Source organism: Astatotilapia calliptera, chromosome 11 (genome assembly GCF_964374335.1).
Source record: "Astatotilapia calliptera chromosome 11, fAstCal68.1, whole genome shotgun sequence".
Classification (NCBI taxonomy): Eukaryota; Metazoa; Chordata; class Actinopteri; order Cichliformes; family Cichlidae; genus Astatotilapia; species Astatotilapia calliptera.
In genome coordinates, this window is record NC_137432.1 from 14,407,326 (window position 1) to 14,423,792 (window position 16,467).

The 16,467-nt window shown below is 40.4% G+C and overlaps 2 protein-coding genes across 6 annotated transcripts in view; both read right to left on the reverse strand.

Annotated features, from left to right (window-relative positions):
• Window positions 1-8,815, reverse strand: part of tmem147 (transmembrane protein 147) — a 14,148-nt gene extending 5,333 nt beyond the window's left edge. The window contains exons 1-7 of one of the 2 annotated variants that reach the window (XM_026185141.2): window positions 8,792-8,815; window positions 6,436-6,538; window positions 5,292-5,361; window positions 5,133-5,198; window positions 4,862-4,998; window positions 3,795-3,879; window positions 3,449-3,570 (exon numbers count right to left, since the gene is read on the reverse strand). In XM_026185141.2, the coding sequence (XP_026040926.1) occupies window positions 3,449-3,570; window positions 3,795-3,879; window positions 4,862-4,998; window positions 5,133-5,198; window positions 5,292-5,361; window positions 6,436-6,512 (557 nt within the window). In that variant the 5' untranslated portion in view covers window positions 6,513-6,538; window positions 8,792-8,815. Of the gene's footprint in view, window positions 1-3,448; window positions 3,571-3,794; window positions 3,880-4,861; window positions 4,999-5,132; window positions 5,199-5,291; window positions 5,362-6,435; window positions 6,539-7,206; window positions 7,354-8,791 lie in introns of those variants that run through there. The other variant, XM_026185139.2, reaches the window with a different exon arrangement.
• A 393-nt stretch (window positions 8,816-9,208) lies between these two features.
• Window positions 9,209-16,467, reverse strand: part of LOC113032074 (steryl-sulfatase-like) — a 51,279-nt gene continuing 44,020 nt past the window's right edge. Inside the window, exons 12-15 of one of the 4 annotated variants that reach the window (XR_013912226.1) lie at window positions 10,109-10,183; window positions 9,925-10,023; window positions 9,718-9,782; window positions 9,209-9,266 (exon numbers count right to left, since the gene is read on the reverse strand). Coding sequence is in view for 1 of the 4 variants with exons in the window: in XM_080308252.1 (XP_080164378.1) it covers window positions 10,015-10,018; window positions 10,109-10,183 (79 nt within the window). In the remaining 3 variants the exon portion in view is untranslated. Of the gene's footprint in view, window positions 9,267-9,717; window positions 9,783-9,908; window positions 10,024-10,108; window positions 10,629-16,467 lie in introns of those variants that run through there. The other 3 variants (XM_080308252.1, XR_013912228.1, XR_013912227.1) reach the window with 3 other exon arrangements.

Here is a 16,467-nt window from a genome sequence, read left to right on the forward strand (position 1 = left end):
ACCCTCCATGCATGGTAAGGAGCTTTCTTGTCTTTATGTCAGTGGCTTCTATCTCCTCCTTTGGCCAGCCTATTACCCCATATATATATATATATATATATATATATATAATATTCTGTAACTGTAACTTTTGTCGGTGCTGTGCTTTTGGAAACCGAATTTCCCAGAGGAACCCACCCGAGGGATTATTAATAAAGTTTTATCTTAGCTTATCTTATCTTCTGCTGCCACATCTTTAAATAATTTCTCTTCATTTAAAGTGTATTTAAGTCCACAAATCCTGCAGTTGTACTGCAACAATTTTTCACTTATTTTAACCAGTAAAAATTATGGAAACAGATCATTTTGATTCCGGAACCATATTTCTATTAGTAATTATGTCTCCAATTTTAAAAAAAGAAAAAGAAAAGATATTTCTAAATATGTTTTACTTTGTTTTTTAATGGAAAACTTAGGAAGCTATGTATAAGTTTGAGAGTGTAGCTCCACTCCATGCTTTGTTTTCTCAAAAATGTCTCATTATTACCGTACTTTCTGGACAATAGAGCGCACCTGTATATAAGCCGCATCCGCTCTATTTTTAAAAAATTAAAAAAAAAAAGATATACAAGCCGCACCCAGCTATAAGCCGCAGATATCTATGATGAAAAAATAGATATTTACTGCATGTACAGAACAATCTTGTAGTGCAAATGTACAAGTATGTACCTGAACAGATTCTTTCCGAACAATGCCTTTTAACACGGCAGCAACTTTGCTGATTAAAACGTAACAGAACCAAGAGAAAATAACCGCTATTTATTTACCTCCATTTTTCCTGTATTTGAAACCACATGTCACTTTAATCATCTTCGCTGAAACCCATGAAGTAGTCTTCTTCAGTGTCGGAGTTGAACAGGCTCAGAAGCGCTTCATCACATCTGTCTCCATCAGTCTCGCTCTCCGTGTCACTGTCATCCTCCGGTGAAGTTGGCTCTGAAGGTGCGCCACTCTCTTCGCGCAGCAGTCCAGCCTTTCGGAACCCATTGGTGATGGTGGATTCTTTCACAGCACTCCACGCTGTTAGGATCCACTGACAGACATCAGAAAAGGATGCTTTTCGCATGCGGCCAGTTTTTGTGAATGACTTTTCACCGCTTGTCATCCAAGTCTCCCACTCAACCCGTAGTGCAGCTTTAAATGCCCGATTTACACTGATGTCAAGTGGCTGCAAAAACTTTGTTGTACCTCCAGGAATCACAGCTGGAATGGAGTTTGTTTTCTTGATCGCTGCTTTCACAGAATCTGTGATGTGGGCCCTCATGCTATCCAAAACAAGCAGTGCTTTTTTCCGGTGAAAAAATCCTCCCGGGCGCTTCCCATAGCACTCCGTTAACCATTCCTTCATTAGACCTTCTATCATCCACCCTTTGGTGTTAACTTTGACCACTATGCCTTTCGGGAGTTGTTCTTTCGGCATAGTTATGCGCTTAAAAATCACCATTGGTGGAAGTTTTTGTCCGGATGCCGTGCATGCCAGAACGCAGGTGAAGTGCGTCCTCTCATGGCCTGTTGTTTTCAACAACACGGATGATGCACCTGTCTTGTTAACGGTCCTAGTCAGAGGCAGATCAAATGTTAAAGGTACTTCATCCATATTGATTATATCGTCTGGTCCGATGGAGTTTTCTTGTATCTTTTTTTCAACGAATTTGTGGAAGTTTTCAACTTTTTCCTGATAGTCAGGGGGGAGTTGCTGACAGAGAGTGGTCCGTGCCCTGACGGACAGGTTTTTACGTTTCATAAATCTGAAACACCATGACGGCCCACCTTTGAAATCTTTAATATTCATTTCGCGGGCGATTGTTTTGGCTTTCAGTCGGATCTGTACAGTGGATACACCTCGGCCACCTGCTCTCAGTGTGTTCACCCATTCCTCCAGGACATTTTCAAGTTCAGGCCACCTGCTTTTATGTCCTCTGAAAGCTTTTCTCGACTTTTGGCATTGCATGAGCTCTTCCCGCTGCCGCCTCCAACGTCTCACCATAGACTCATTGACGCTAAGCTTGCATGCAGCAGCGCGGTTTCCCTCCTGGATAGCAAGATCGATGGCCTTCAACTTAAAACTTGCATCATACGAACTTCTTCGTGTGGTTTCCATGATGAAGGGGCGAGGATTTGAAAATAATTACCAGTTGGTAATTTGTTGTGCGTGTTCTATCTGCTAAAGAAAAAGTAGTGTATTCTTCTTTGCATTGATTTTTCATCTATCTTGTTTTTTATTCTAATTCTGGTTAGAGTCCCCCTAGTGGTGGAAGAAAAATCCACAGAATAGCCGCACCTTTGTATAAGCCTCATGGCTCAAAACCTAGGGAAAAAGTAGCGGCTTATGGTCCAGAAAGTACGGTATATGAATCCCATGAACTCAACAGCAGATCAATCCCAAAAACTAATTTCAAACAATAAAGCAACAGTTTATCGAGTCAAAAATATTTTTTCCTAAAAGCTATTTCAGGTATTTTTTACAGACTTTTTATTTTATGATTTTACGAACATTATTTGTAATAATTTTTAAAATTGATAAATATTACAGGCTTTGTGCTGATGCCTTTCATGAATCCTACACCTCCTAGATTTATATTGTTGGAGCATCACTGGTGGACTAATGCACTCCCACCTAAGTTGGACGTTTGGCTTTGATGTAAAATCAGAGTTACAAATATAACTAGGGTTCTATGCATTCTGGATAACTGCTGCAGGCAATGTGAAACACCTGGACAGTCACTGCACCCAACTGCGTCTCCTGTCATTTTGTCACGACTCTGAGTAACAGAGTGCAGAGAGTTGTGATCTATGAAGCCTCTGGGAGAGAAAAAATGAGCTCCAACTGAAGGATCGAGGCTACTGGCACAGGTGGTAAGCACTGCAGCTAGCTAATGGTAACAACATACACAGTATGCGCTTAAAGGTGAAACAATGAAAAGGAGACGACTGCTGGCTGCTGCTCTTCCCCTGCACCCAGGTTGCACATGTAACTTTGTAGTACCTGCATGCACAGAGGTACCACAACAGAAACAGTCTGTTGATACCTCTGTGCATGCACATGATGGACATCCAGGTACCCCAGACAATCTCTGTTGCATTAAATGAAGTACCGAAGCAAAAAATTTGCATCAGGGATTTTTTTGTATTCGAGTTATTCAAGTTACTCAAATTGTTGCAAGTGTGATCTGATATCCTTCTGTCGGTGCTGTTCCTACATCTTCATAACAATGTTAGTCCAGGATACAACATATTACTGTACATACAGTAATATGCTTGCTACACCCACACAGGGCAGATAAATGTTAAATATATTATTGTAGGTAAAAAATGACTTTAATGTGGTAAAAATACAATAATTCTTATATTGTGTAAGCCTATATAATATAAGAATGGTAACATGAAATATGAAACATCCAAGACTTACTCCATTAAGAAGGCCTTATAGACACAGAGAGCCAGCAGCACAGTCACAGGCAGCCTGAAGCTCTTTGGAAGGTCGTATCGTGTAAACATCCATACCACTGATGCCGTAGCAATGTAATGTACCTTAATAATGTACCAGAATAAAATCACTCATATTACAACAATGACGATAATGCCAATTATAACAGAGAAAAGAAACGCAGGAATGAAGTCGTTTAAACTTCAAATTTCTCTGAACATGCAAAGACCAAATTGTTTCTACTGTGATGTTTCTGTAAAACCGCTACAAACAAGATGAGTCACTAGTGTGAAAATATTAAAAAGGGAGAAGAGCAGCAGTCACTCACCAAACTAATGTTTGAGTCAAAGCTCATCTGGATGTATTTCCAATCAAACTCAATCCCTCTGGCTCCGACCCACAGGGGAAGACACCTGAAAAGCAGGATAGTGAGTTATGGGACCTGTTTTTCATGTTTCACTCGGTGATTATATAATATGATTTTACATATATACAGTTCTTAATAAACTTAAATAGGCCACCTGTCATAAAGACAAAAGTAAATATTTTAGAAGTCTGTGAGAAACTTAAAATTGAAAATTATCGATAAGAGAAGAAACAGGTATGTTTGTTCCGCTTTTAATAGGAACAGTTGTCTTGGATATTTTTCTTTTACTTTGTAGTGAGGGAAAAGTAACAGGAAACTAATAATCAAAAAGCATGCTGCAGTAAGATATTCATTAACTGTTGCAACTTCTGTGTCCATCATGTTAATTAAGTTATCATTTACATGTTTTCTTATGTACTCCGTTAATATTCAAGGTAAATAACATTTATTTATAAAGAGCCTTTCTCAGACATGTGGCCACAAAGTAAAATTTAAAAATGAAATACTATAAAAAAAAAAACAATATAAAACAGGTTACGGATTTAAGTAATATTTAAAGTTATCAGCTTTAAATATTACTTAAATGTTATGTAGGATTTTTTTTTTACTGTTGTCTGACTTAAAAACAAGGCAGCAGAAATGGCTGGTGTCATGGTGAAATGGTGTCATATACTGTGGGCAGTGAATGCATTTCATATCATTTATTTAAGTGACATCTTTCTAAAAGAAATGAGCAGGCAAAGGGATTTTAATGACTGAGCTATTTTCCTTCCCCTTAAATCCTCCCGTTATCACTGGCTCGATTAAAACCAGTTCCTCTCACAAGAACGGCACAGCCATGGTTAAGCAACACGGTTTCAGGTCCTCACGTAATGCTGCTTATGCTACAGAAAACATCTCCTGAGCTTGTTTGAGCTTATGCAAACTTCACTGTGACAGCACTTTAATCGTGTGATCGTACATGCAGAATGAGCCCCTGTTGTGTAGATGTGTAGCACATTTTGATAAAATGAGACGTTAGTGCTAACCTCGACATCACGAGCTCTGCTGTTGCCCAGCCCATGGCAGCCACCATGATCTTGTATTCTCCTTTGCCAGCGTTGCGAGACATAACGAGATGGAGGCCTAAAAGGTCTGCCAGGTCCACTGTGGCTTTCATGAATTCCTGAAACGCAAACAAGAACATTACAGCCTAATGCTAAAGCTGGTATTCTGTATGCTTTCCTTTCTCTAATGATATACACATGACAAGAACGATTATCTTCCTTTTTGGTGTTGTTACTGTCATTAAACACTCACCCCTACAAAGTCATACGCTCCTACTCCTCCCTCCCACGTGGGAAAAAATGTGGCTAGAAACAGCATCTGAAACCCAAACTTACTTATGTTAACTTTGTGCTTTTTTTCCTGCCTCAAAAAAAATATGATCCATTTTCATAACCACAAAAAATGTCTCACCTTACAAAGTTGGACAAACAGGTACGTTGCTCCAGCTTGGACACATCTCCAGAAGGCATTGTACTCCGAGCTAAACAGAGAACATTTGTTCAAGAGGGTCAAACATAAGGCCCGGGGCCAGAATAGCCCCAGCAAAAAACTCCAATTGAGCCCACTGAACAGCTTAGATTATGAACTTATTATTATGCATTTTCATACATTTAACAGCTTTCCATATCAATAAAAAAACAGCTTACCATTCATACTATACAAAAGTAATTTGTATAGTATGAATGGTATTATACAGCTCACTTGCATCTTAAGTGGGTTGGACCAGTGAAACCTCCCTTTGTGCATTTAACCTCTTAAATAGCTTAATATTTCTTTTAAAGTGCTTAAATTAAGGAATAAATGCATAATTGTACAGAAAATGTAATAGTAGCTCATAGCCTAGAATACCCTGTAATTCTAAAAGACAAAGTTTTTGTTCATTTACGCTATATAAGAACCAGTCCATTTACATTTACTGTGTCAACTTGCATCTGGCCCTCGCACCATATGTTTGACACCCCGAAATTAACTGACAAACAATTAATAGACAAAGGTTTCTGTTTTTCCACCATCTATTATATTATGTTTAAAAAACCAAACAAACAATGAGGCCACAGTTTTAAAAATAAAAAACTTCTGTAAATTAATGAAACTTATATTTTTTATAATTAGTCTTGGCAATCAACTAATAGAAATTATTCTGTAATTTTACATATTCATTATGTACTTTCACTGGTCCAGCCTGCTTAAAATCAACGTGGGCTGAATATAGCACATCATTTAAAATGAATTTGACATGCCTGAATTAGATGAACAGAGCTTTAATATATGCATGCAGTAATGGTGAGAGAAAGGGTTTACATTATGCCTTTAATGAACGTACTATGCACACTATGCAGGTCTAAGAGGATTATGTGGACCCTCTCCAAAAGCTCGAACATTTCTAAGAAGATTATTAGCAGACACTTCCCAGTCTGGCAACATATGTTACCACAAAGAAGAAGAAGAATGTGAAAGAAGGGTCTATGTGAGCCCATGTATGAGTGTGTTACTTGTAACTGCATTTAAATATTATACCGTCAAGCATTACTGACTGATTCACACAGACACTTACAGGCCGCTGCACTTGTAGGTTATAAAGTACGGAAAATAGGCCAGAGCAAAGCAGTTCCCAAAGTGAAAAAGTGTCATGATGTCTCGTCACAAAATGCAGCTTCCTGCAGAGAGAGAAAGAGAGAGAATGATCAAAGACTGGGGGAAACAATTGCATTAGTTTAAGTCAGTAAAACCACTTACTGTGTTAGAAAACAAGAGAAAACATCTCTTTAATTATATATGATACTATAGTGATTTAAAACACAGAAAAGCTGCTCACTCCCGCAGCAGACAAAAAGTTCGAAATAGCTCACTTACGGGTTTGAATTACTATCAGTTACAGTTTAATAATATCTGCTGTATTTACCGTCACTGGGTTTTTGGTTCATTCGGCACCATTTAAACCTTAGCCAGCGTTTACTTCTTTACTGTAAAAGTATTTTAATATCAACTCCTCACTGATGACACTGCACTGATCGCGGGAATTTAAAATGTTAAAAATTCAAAGACAGTCTGCCGTCTCTGAGTGAGTCGTTTAGCTTGTGTATTTTATATGAATATTAGCAGAGCTACAGAGTAGTGTAGGGTCCTAAAGGAAATGAATAACCAGTGCATTAGCTGGCTAAGCTACATCCCGCACACCCTGTGCGGACACACCGCGACATCCAGGTAACAAACCCTCCGGCACCTTCTTTTCCTATGTTGTGATTACGAATCTCATTTCTTTCCTTGTTTTGACGTATCAAGACTTTTTAAAGAGAAAAGGAGAACGTTACTGCGTTTTAAATACCTGACAAGCGACACACCATGTATCCAGCAGCACTCTAGCTGAATGACAAACGGAAGTAAGCTTAGCTCCACCTCGGAATGCATCCGACAATGCTCTACTTACTGTAGGAACCTAACAATTGGTTCCGGGGGCCTTTAGCGCAAAACTATGGACTGTATGTATAAATAATCTGTGGCCCTGCTTCCTTTCTTAACCCATCTCCCTCGTGAATGATTGATTTTAATATAAGTAAATAAATCTACTTTGTTTCATTTATTGCATAAAAGGGCGTCAAAAGGCAATCCTAGCTTTGTAAGGCTCACATTTAGAAACTGCTTACGATAAAGACAACTGAACAATTCATTGGAGCCATGTTTTATTTGCAGTAACGGACACAAAGCATCAGATTTCCTAATTTACAGTGTGATGGTTCAAAACATGAAGGCCAAAAAAATCGTAAGTGTTAAGAAATCTTAAAAAAATCATAATATAATAAATGCAAATAATAATATAATAAATCAATAATGATAATGTATAGATGATGATGGAGTTTATTCCTCAGTAACATACCACTTGGCACATTTTCTTTTTAGCAAAATCACTAATTAGATCTTTAAAACTAAATTATCTGGCCTATTGGATTTCAGTGGTGAGAAGTGCAAGCCCTATCTTGGGACATTGCCAACCTCAGGTAGTTTTTCACCAGTTATAACTTAATGAAACTTATAATAATGGTTAATAATGTAATTACATTTTTTATTGATTATTATGAAAGCTTAAATGATTGTCCAAACTTTTAGATATAGTTCATATTCATGAAACTGTAATTCTAAAGTAGAGTCAACCTAAAAACAGAATGTTAAATTGCATTAGATTAAATTTTTCTAAATGTTATATGATATATTTTAACCTGTAGCTGCTCTGCTCTGCTTTTCTCTCCACACAGCAGACTTCCCTGACATTTCTTCCCTCCCTTTCTTTTTCTTTTCTGGTGCGATTTTGCTTTAATGGAGGCTCGCAAAGACCCTTCCCACCACTAGAGCCCAGGTGGTCAGTTATACTTCTCTTAATATGTTATTTAATTGCTTAAAACATCAAAATGATGCAATCTGTCTTCAGCAAACAAGAAATATTTTGGTATAGACTGAGTATTTTAAAAAAAACTAAATAATATTCTTACGTTTTGAGAGCTAGAGTTGTTTGAGATGGTTGTTGAATTGAAATATTTTACAATAACCTTAACAGAGCCAACATTATAGGAGCCTGTATCACTGTAGCAGCAGTAAGTCATGATTTCATGTTAATGAAAAATTAATTATAAATGAAAAGCAAGGCAAACCAAAACAATTTATATGCTGGATGCAGAGGTTTAAACACAACAAGTGAAACATCACCTGCACTTTTCATTTCAAAGTATCTACAACCTCAGAGTACACCATTGTTTTCAGAGATTGTTACAGTTATATTGCATAAAATGAAAGGATTAATAATATTAGAATCAAACTTAGAGGTGTACAATAATTAAATATATGCTAAAGAACTGATAGAACAAGCATTATTGTAGCATTTGATGTTAAGCTGCCAGTTTCATTCACTGAGGGGTTACTTGAATGCAGACAAAGTTTCTTCTGTCTGCGCAGTCCCTGATCATCCACGTGCTGTTTGTCCCACAGTGTTCCCAGTTGGACGGACAGTCCGGCAGCATATCTTTGGGACCTGGTTTGTCTCCAAAACCATTTTCCTCCCAGGAAGCGCAAGCCAATCCAAACCTGAGAAATACAGGACAAAACTGGGAGAGTCACTCCTGGCTGTGGAAGTGTTGGTAGTTTTCTGAGAAAGCTGAAAAATGCAAATAAACTGGCAAATCAATCAATTACTGACAAAAAAATTTATATTTGCAAATTAAGCCAGACACAAATGCTGATTACTAAGGCTTTAGTGAAGCTTTTTCTGAAATGAATATTGATCCTTTTTTTAAAAAAATAAAATAAAATAAAATATATATATATATTTTTACACGCACTTCTTTTCTAGAGTATACATTTTCAACACATTGGACATGAAAGGACATCTCCACAGCACAGCCTGCCTTAAAGCACTGAACTAGTAGAAAGACTAAAGCCACTTGAACGTGAACTCCTCTGGTGTTTAATGCAGAATCTATGAACAAGTGATGCATTTAGAAGAACATCTATAATTCAAAACTAATAAACTCAAACCTCATCAGTGGTTGCTCTGTAGATCCTGTCTCTGACATAGTTGTACTGAGAGACATCGGTCAGGCTCAGGAGGTCGTATGTACAGCCAGCACATGATGCTTTCATCTCTCTGCAGTGAATCAAGGCGTCCTCCCATGTCTTGTTCTCATTCACCACCACCAGGTTGTCAACAAAACAAAAAGGGTAAGACTCTTCAGAGCATGCATAGCCTACCCAGCCTCCGATAAAAGCATGCAAAGAGCCACAGTCTGCAGTGAGTGGCTGTCCTGGTGCCCAGTTTCTGTAGCTAGATGCTAAACTACCCGTCCAGTTCCAGGTCTTGCCTCCCACTCGATACAGTCCAATCCAGCCCCGTTTGTCAACATCACCTGAGTTTACCTGGGTGACAGTGGCTAGGTAACCATAGTTTTCCATACAGCACTTTACAGCATCATACCAACTGAGCATAACAGTGTGATACTGGATTACATCACCTCGGGAACAGTAGACATTATTGATACTTGAACATTGTGCACTGTACCACATGAGGTCATCTCCTACAACTGCACAGTAGTCCTGCTGTGCAGAGGCCCATTTGCTGGTATGTGAGAGGTCATCACCTGAGACACCTTCACCTGTTCTGAAATCAACACAACAATCATCTCAAAATCAGCATAAACAGACATGGATATTGACATAAAGGTCATTTCAAAATTGACACTGACCTTAGATTTATAGACTTCCAGAATGAGTCATCTTCAGGATCTCTGAGCAGACCAATCCAAGTGTTTGGGATATTCCTTTGGACCAAAAATGGTATAATAACTTTCATATTTATCATCTCCAAAGTAGCCAAGTCAACATAATGTGTCTGGCAGAATAGTCTTGCTTGTGTCCAGTTCTTTTTCCCAATAAAAATGTGTGTGTCACGTTCAATGTTTCCTTTTAAGCCACAGGCAGCCGTTAGTACGAGGCAAAGTGCCAGTTCAAAGTTGCTATAGGGCAGGGATAGCTCAGTAGGTAGAGTGGTTGCCCCATGATCAGAAGGTCGGGGGTTCGATTCCCCTTAACAGCTACCCTGGGGTACCCCTGAGCAAGGTACCGTCCCTACACACTGCTCCCCGGGTGCCCAATGGCTGCCCACTGCTTCACTGAGTGAATGGGTTAAATGCAGAGAGCAATTTCCCCACGGGGCTCAATAAAGTACACACTTTCTTCTTCTTCTTCTTTTCCCCATATCTGCTCCTGTTTGGACAACAAGCCACACAGATCAGTTTTCAGAGATTGTATTTGCTGTCAGTCAGTTTATGATGTGATCCGTGGCTGCTGAACAGCAATCACCCTGCTTTTATAGCAACCAGCTATGTGATCAGTGCCACCTACACACACCTCAACATCCAGCTTACCAATAGGAACTCTGCACAATTTCAAATACAATTCAAATGGCCCTGTTGTTGTACTCTCCTGTTGTCACCTTTGACTTTGTTCTTAAAGATGCTTTCCTTTACAACTCAAATTCTACTGTTACACTATATGTTTTTAGTTATTTGATTAATGCTAGTTTTATTGATGTTTGTACCAATCTTGCAGGTATTCTAGTGTGATCATTGCATACCAGTGAAGCGGTCTGCATTTGCATGAGTTTTCTGAGGTTTCTCCTGTTTCCCTCACAGTACACAGACAGAAAGGTTAAGTTGATTGAAGGGTCTAAATTAGGGGTTATATGTAGAAGTGAGAGTATTTTTTTCTGTCTGTCTCTCTGTGATCAGTGATATTTATTCTTTTCTGCCCCCATATTCTACTACCTAATGAATTACCATTTCCCATCCCCAAGAAAGACTGAACTGGCATAGACAGCCTCAATGACTACAGGCCTATAGCCCTCATGTCTGTAATCATGAAGTGTTTCGAGCACATAGTGTCTCTGCACATCAGAGACTGTCTACCCCCCGTCCCTCGACCCCCACCAGTTTGCGTACAGACCAAATCGATCCACAGAGAATGCCACCACCATCACCCCTCACAGAGAGTTGAGCTATCTGGAGAGCAGGAAGAGCTACATGAGGATGCTTATTATGGATTACAGCTCAGCGTTCAACACCATAATACCAGAAATCCTCACAGCCAAATTGGACCACCTTCAGATCCTCCGTGATCCTCCTGGATCAAAGTTTTTCTTGCAAACCGGTCTAAATCAGTCCAACTCGGCCCCACCTCTCCCCCCACTGTCACTCAGCACCGGATGCCCTCAGGGCTGCGTTCTCAGCCCCCTGCTGTATGCCCTGTACACATATGACTGTACACCAACCCATCCAACCAACGTCTTTATCAAGTATGCCTATGACACCACTATGATTGGACTCTTCTCTGTTGAGATGAGACAGCGGACAGGGTGGAGAGAACTTGTCCCGCTTGTGCTCATAACCGGAAGCTGAACGTCCTTAAAAGAACTCATAATGGACTTCATGAGGCACAGACAGGTCCGCTCCACTCTCATTAGAGAGAGAGCATGCTCTCCTACTGCCTGGGTGTTTGGTACACAGTGGGCACTATTGAGAACAGGAAGGCTGCTCAACGGGTAATTAATACCGCCCCAAAAATCATTGGCTGCCCTCGGCCACCCCTGGAGGCCATCGCCAGATCCTCCTGTCTCAGAAAAACCAGGACCATCAAAGGTGAGCCCCTTGCACCTGACCCACCACCTGTTTGTGTCTCTGAGGCACCGACCCACATCTCCAGACAAACTAACAGCTTCTTCCCCTGGGCCATTCAAACCTTAAACAAACACTATGCCCCCACATTCACACTATGATGAGTGAATGTGGCCTAATCTCATTTGTTTCTAATGTAAGTAAATGGAAATCATGAGAAAAAAGTTAAATAAACACACAAAGTACAACCAGTGGAGTAAAAGGCTCTGTTCCTCTGTGTCTTAAAGTTTTAAAGAGAGAAAGGAGAAAGTAAAAGAGCAAAGCTATAGACCCACAGCCTCATGGGTTCCAAGATTTAGCAAAACTGTTCAGATGTAACTAAGTGAAAAAGACTTTTACTTTATTTTTCAAAAAGTTTAAAAATTGATCTATTAAGATAAAATAGTTGCTTTTGTGCGGCCCCTTTTTTCTGAAATATTCAACAGACTCACGACAAAGACGACTGGCAAACATGTGCAGGGAAAATCCACCAATGATCATCATGAATTCAGTTCAAGTCAGTTTATGTAGCTGATTTATGACGTGCAGAAGTCCACCCAGGGATGTGCATCATGAACAGTCCTGAATAGTACAGAACCTGAATGTTGTATCGTCAGTTAAACATTATTAGTAACAGAGATCTGTGAAGATCTGCTGCAAACACAGAGGTCATCCTACTGTCTGCTGTAATCAGTCAACTTTTATTCTTACCTTTAACAACAAAGTCTTCAACACTAATGTCAACAGACAAACATGACCTGAGTCACCAGGACAGGCTTGAGTTTGTGTTTGAGTTCTTACTGAAACGATTCAGGATTGTTTTGCATTTTAAACTTGTAACATCTAAATTTGATTTCGACACACACACACACACACATATCTCACTTGTGCGTATTGTGTTATTATGTAAGCTCACCTGCTGCTTGTGGTAATAAGGCTCATTTAAAGCTTGCGCCTGCGGCAAAGAAACCCCGGCTTATGTTTTTCTCCCTAATGTTGAGTCTCGTAATGAACTACAGTAGGGGACTGCTGTGTGGACGGAGGCCAGCTGAAGGAGCTCATTTGTTAGTGTAATCATTCAGCTGTTGACTTCAGTGTATGGGACTGAAAAGCTGTTGTTCACACCTGCAATGTGTTATTTGTGTGATAAGCCGTTCAGATCCACTGGAAAGCAGAGAATGCTTTTCAGCTCCTGGAAGTTTTTCATCTGCGAGCTGCACTGTCCTCTGGTCCTAAACGAATGCAGTGGAAACTGATTCTACAAAGGCCCAAAGAGGATGGAGGTCTAGTATTTATGCAATCCAGGAACATCCGTGCCCTTTGTGCTGTTCTGTCCACAGTTATTTGGGGAAATGGGATTCTGGGCTGTAACCACAATACTGCAGTAGAAGCTCCCGCTGTGCCCCGGGGCTGCTGGGAGATCCATTCGGCAGATATGATTGGTACCTTTGCACAGGCTAATAAACAACTCCACAAGCTGCAAAGATTTCTTTGTTACCCTCGCCTGCACGCTGAAGAAATAAGCAAAACATAACGGCTATTTCCTGATTGTTTTCTACACTGTACTATCTGAGCATGAAGGAGCGTGACATGTATTAAAGTATATGGCCTAAACTGAGGGCGAATCAGGACGCGTGATATCCCTGTGTTCTCAACAGACAGTCTGTTATCACGAGCTCTGATGTGACTTACGGTCTGCAGTCCTCATCATAGTCAGCCTGTCCACGTTCCCTCAAAGCAAAGAGCTCACTGCTGAAACACACCAGGCTACAGGTCTGTTAGCGATGCTGAGGGTTGATTTTATTTTATTTTTTGCAGGCACATTCAGACAGTGTATCCAACTACAACAGGGCTGTCGAACTCCAGGCCTCGAGGGCCGGTGTCCTGCAGGTTTTAGGTGTCACCCTGGGTCAGCACACCTTGACCAAATGATTAGTTCATTACCAGGCCTCTGGAGAACTTCAGGACATGATGAGGAGGTCATTTAACCATTTGAATCAGCTGTGTTGGATCAAGGACACGTCTAAAACCTGCAGGGCACCGGCCCTCGAGGCCTGGAGTGTGGCCAGGGGTGTCACACTCCAGGCCTCGAGGGCCGGGTACTTCAGACCCAGCAACACACTCAGACAATAACTAGAACTGAAGAAGCTTCTCGGATGAGAGGTGAAACGTCTTCAAGCAACTCAAAGAAGTCCAGACGCTTTTCTTTCCACGCTGTGGGCAGGTTTTATGCCTGAAACACACTGAACACATTTACAGGTCACATGCCCCGATGCTCAGCCCCAGACTAAGCTTTCATTGGTTGTTTGTTCACACGCTCACATTCTGTGCAGTTTAGGCTGATTTCTTTGGATATTGATGAGTTCAAATTAACTTTTTTCCTCAGCTCTGAGGAATGAATAGATACTGCTGTTCTCTGATCTCTCACTCCACTACCACCAGTGCCAGATATGATCACAGAGGTCCTGCGACTGTCATCAGCCACAGACGCACTGTTCATGGAGCTTTTCAGAGAAGTCAGGCTTGAACCTGTTACGGTGCTGCACAAAATGATATTTTTCAGCCGTACATCTAAATGTGGTTCCAATAAGTTTATTTGAATTTCGAGCTCCAGTGACTGAACCTGAACTGGAACACACACACACAGTAACTGATGGTTAAAAAGACGCTAGGGCAGGTCCTGACTTAAACACAGGGTGGTGGGGTGTGGAAAAGGGCTCAGGTAAGACTGGCTGCAGGGGCCCGGGAGCCCCGCCCCTCCCTGAGCATAGTTCTGCTGCAGGTTACTTCCTGTTAAAAGGGTGTTTTTCCTTCCCACTATTGTAGAGTGCTTGCTCACAAGACATTTATAGTTTTCACTGTAATTATAAAGCACCACTGACACCATCAGTGAACTGGTGCTATAGATGGGTCTTCTCTGGGAAAATAACCCAAACGGCAGCAACATGGCTCTCTTCCTGGTGCTGCTGAAGGTTGTCACTGTCCCCCTGGCTGAGGTCAGCGTTATCTTGGATTCCAAAAGGTTTCATGCCATCCCACAGAGGTCGATTATCTTGTTAACAATTTCACTTCTTTACTACATACGAATCTGCTCCTCTGAAAAAGAAATTCTCACATCAGAGGTATAACTTTCAAACACTCACCTGAAAGCAGATGACTCGTAAGCTGGAGAGTCACAAATTTAGAGGATCATCATTTAGCCTGGAGAAATAGTTTGCTGCTTTATAAGAAAGCCCTCCGCAAAGCCAGAACATCTTACTACTCATCACTGATTGAAGAAAATAAGAACAACCCCAGGTTTCTCTTCAGCACTGTAGCCAGGCTGACAAATAGTCAGAGCTCTGTTGAGCCAACCATCCCTTTAACGTTAACTAGTAATGACTTCATGAACTTCTTCACAAATAACATTTTAATCATTAGAGGAAAAATGACCAGTAATCATCCCGCAGATGTAATATTATCTACAGCTACTCTTAGTACCATTGATGTTAAGTTACTCTTTTTCTCCAGTTGATCTTTCTGAGTTAACTTCAATAATTACTTCCTCCAAATCATCAACGTGTCTTTTAGACCCCATTCCTACAAAACTGCTCAAAGAAGTCCTGCCATTAATTAATGCTTCGATCTTAAATATGATCAACCTATCTCTAATAATCAGCTATGTACCACAGGCCTTCAAGCTGGCTGTAGTTAAACCTTTACTCAAAAAGCATCTCTAGACCCAGCAGTCTTAGCTAATTATAGGCCAATCTCCAACCTTCCTTTCATATCAAACATCCTTGAAAGAGTAGTTGTCAAACAGCTAACAGATCATCTGCAGAGGAATGGTTTATTTGAAGAGTTTCAGTCAGGTTTCAGAGCTCATCACAGCACAGAAACAGCTTTAGTGAAGGTTACAAATGATCTTCTTATGGCCTCTGACAGTGGACTCATCTCTGTGCTTGTCCTGCTAGACCTTAGTGCAGCGTTCGATACTGTCGACCATAATATCCTATTAGAGCGATTAGAACATGCTGTAGGTATTACAGGTACTGCACTGCAGTGGTTTGTATCATATCTATCTAATAGACTCCAGTTTGTTCATGTAAATGGAGAGTCCTCTTCACACACTGAGGTTAATTATGGAGTTCCACAGGGTTCAGTGCTAGGACCAATTCTGTTTACATTATACACGCTTCCCTTAGGCAGTATCATCAGAAGACATAGCATACATTTTCACTGCTATGCAGATGACACCCAGCTCTATCTGTCTATGAAGCCAGATAACACACACCAATGAGTTAAACTGCAGGAATGTCTTAAAGACATAAAGACCTGGATGGCCGCTAACTTTCTGCTTCTTAATTCAGATAAAACTGAGGTTATTGTACTTGCCCCTGAAAATCTTAGAAATA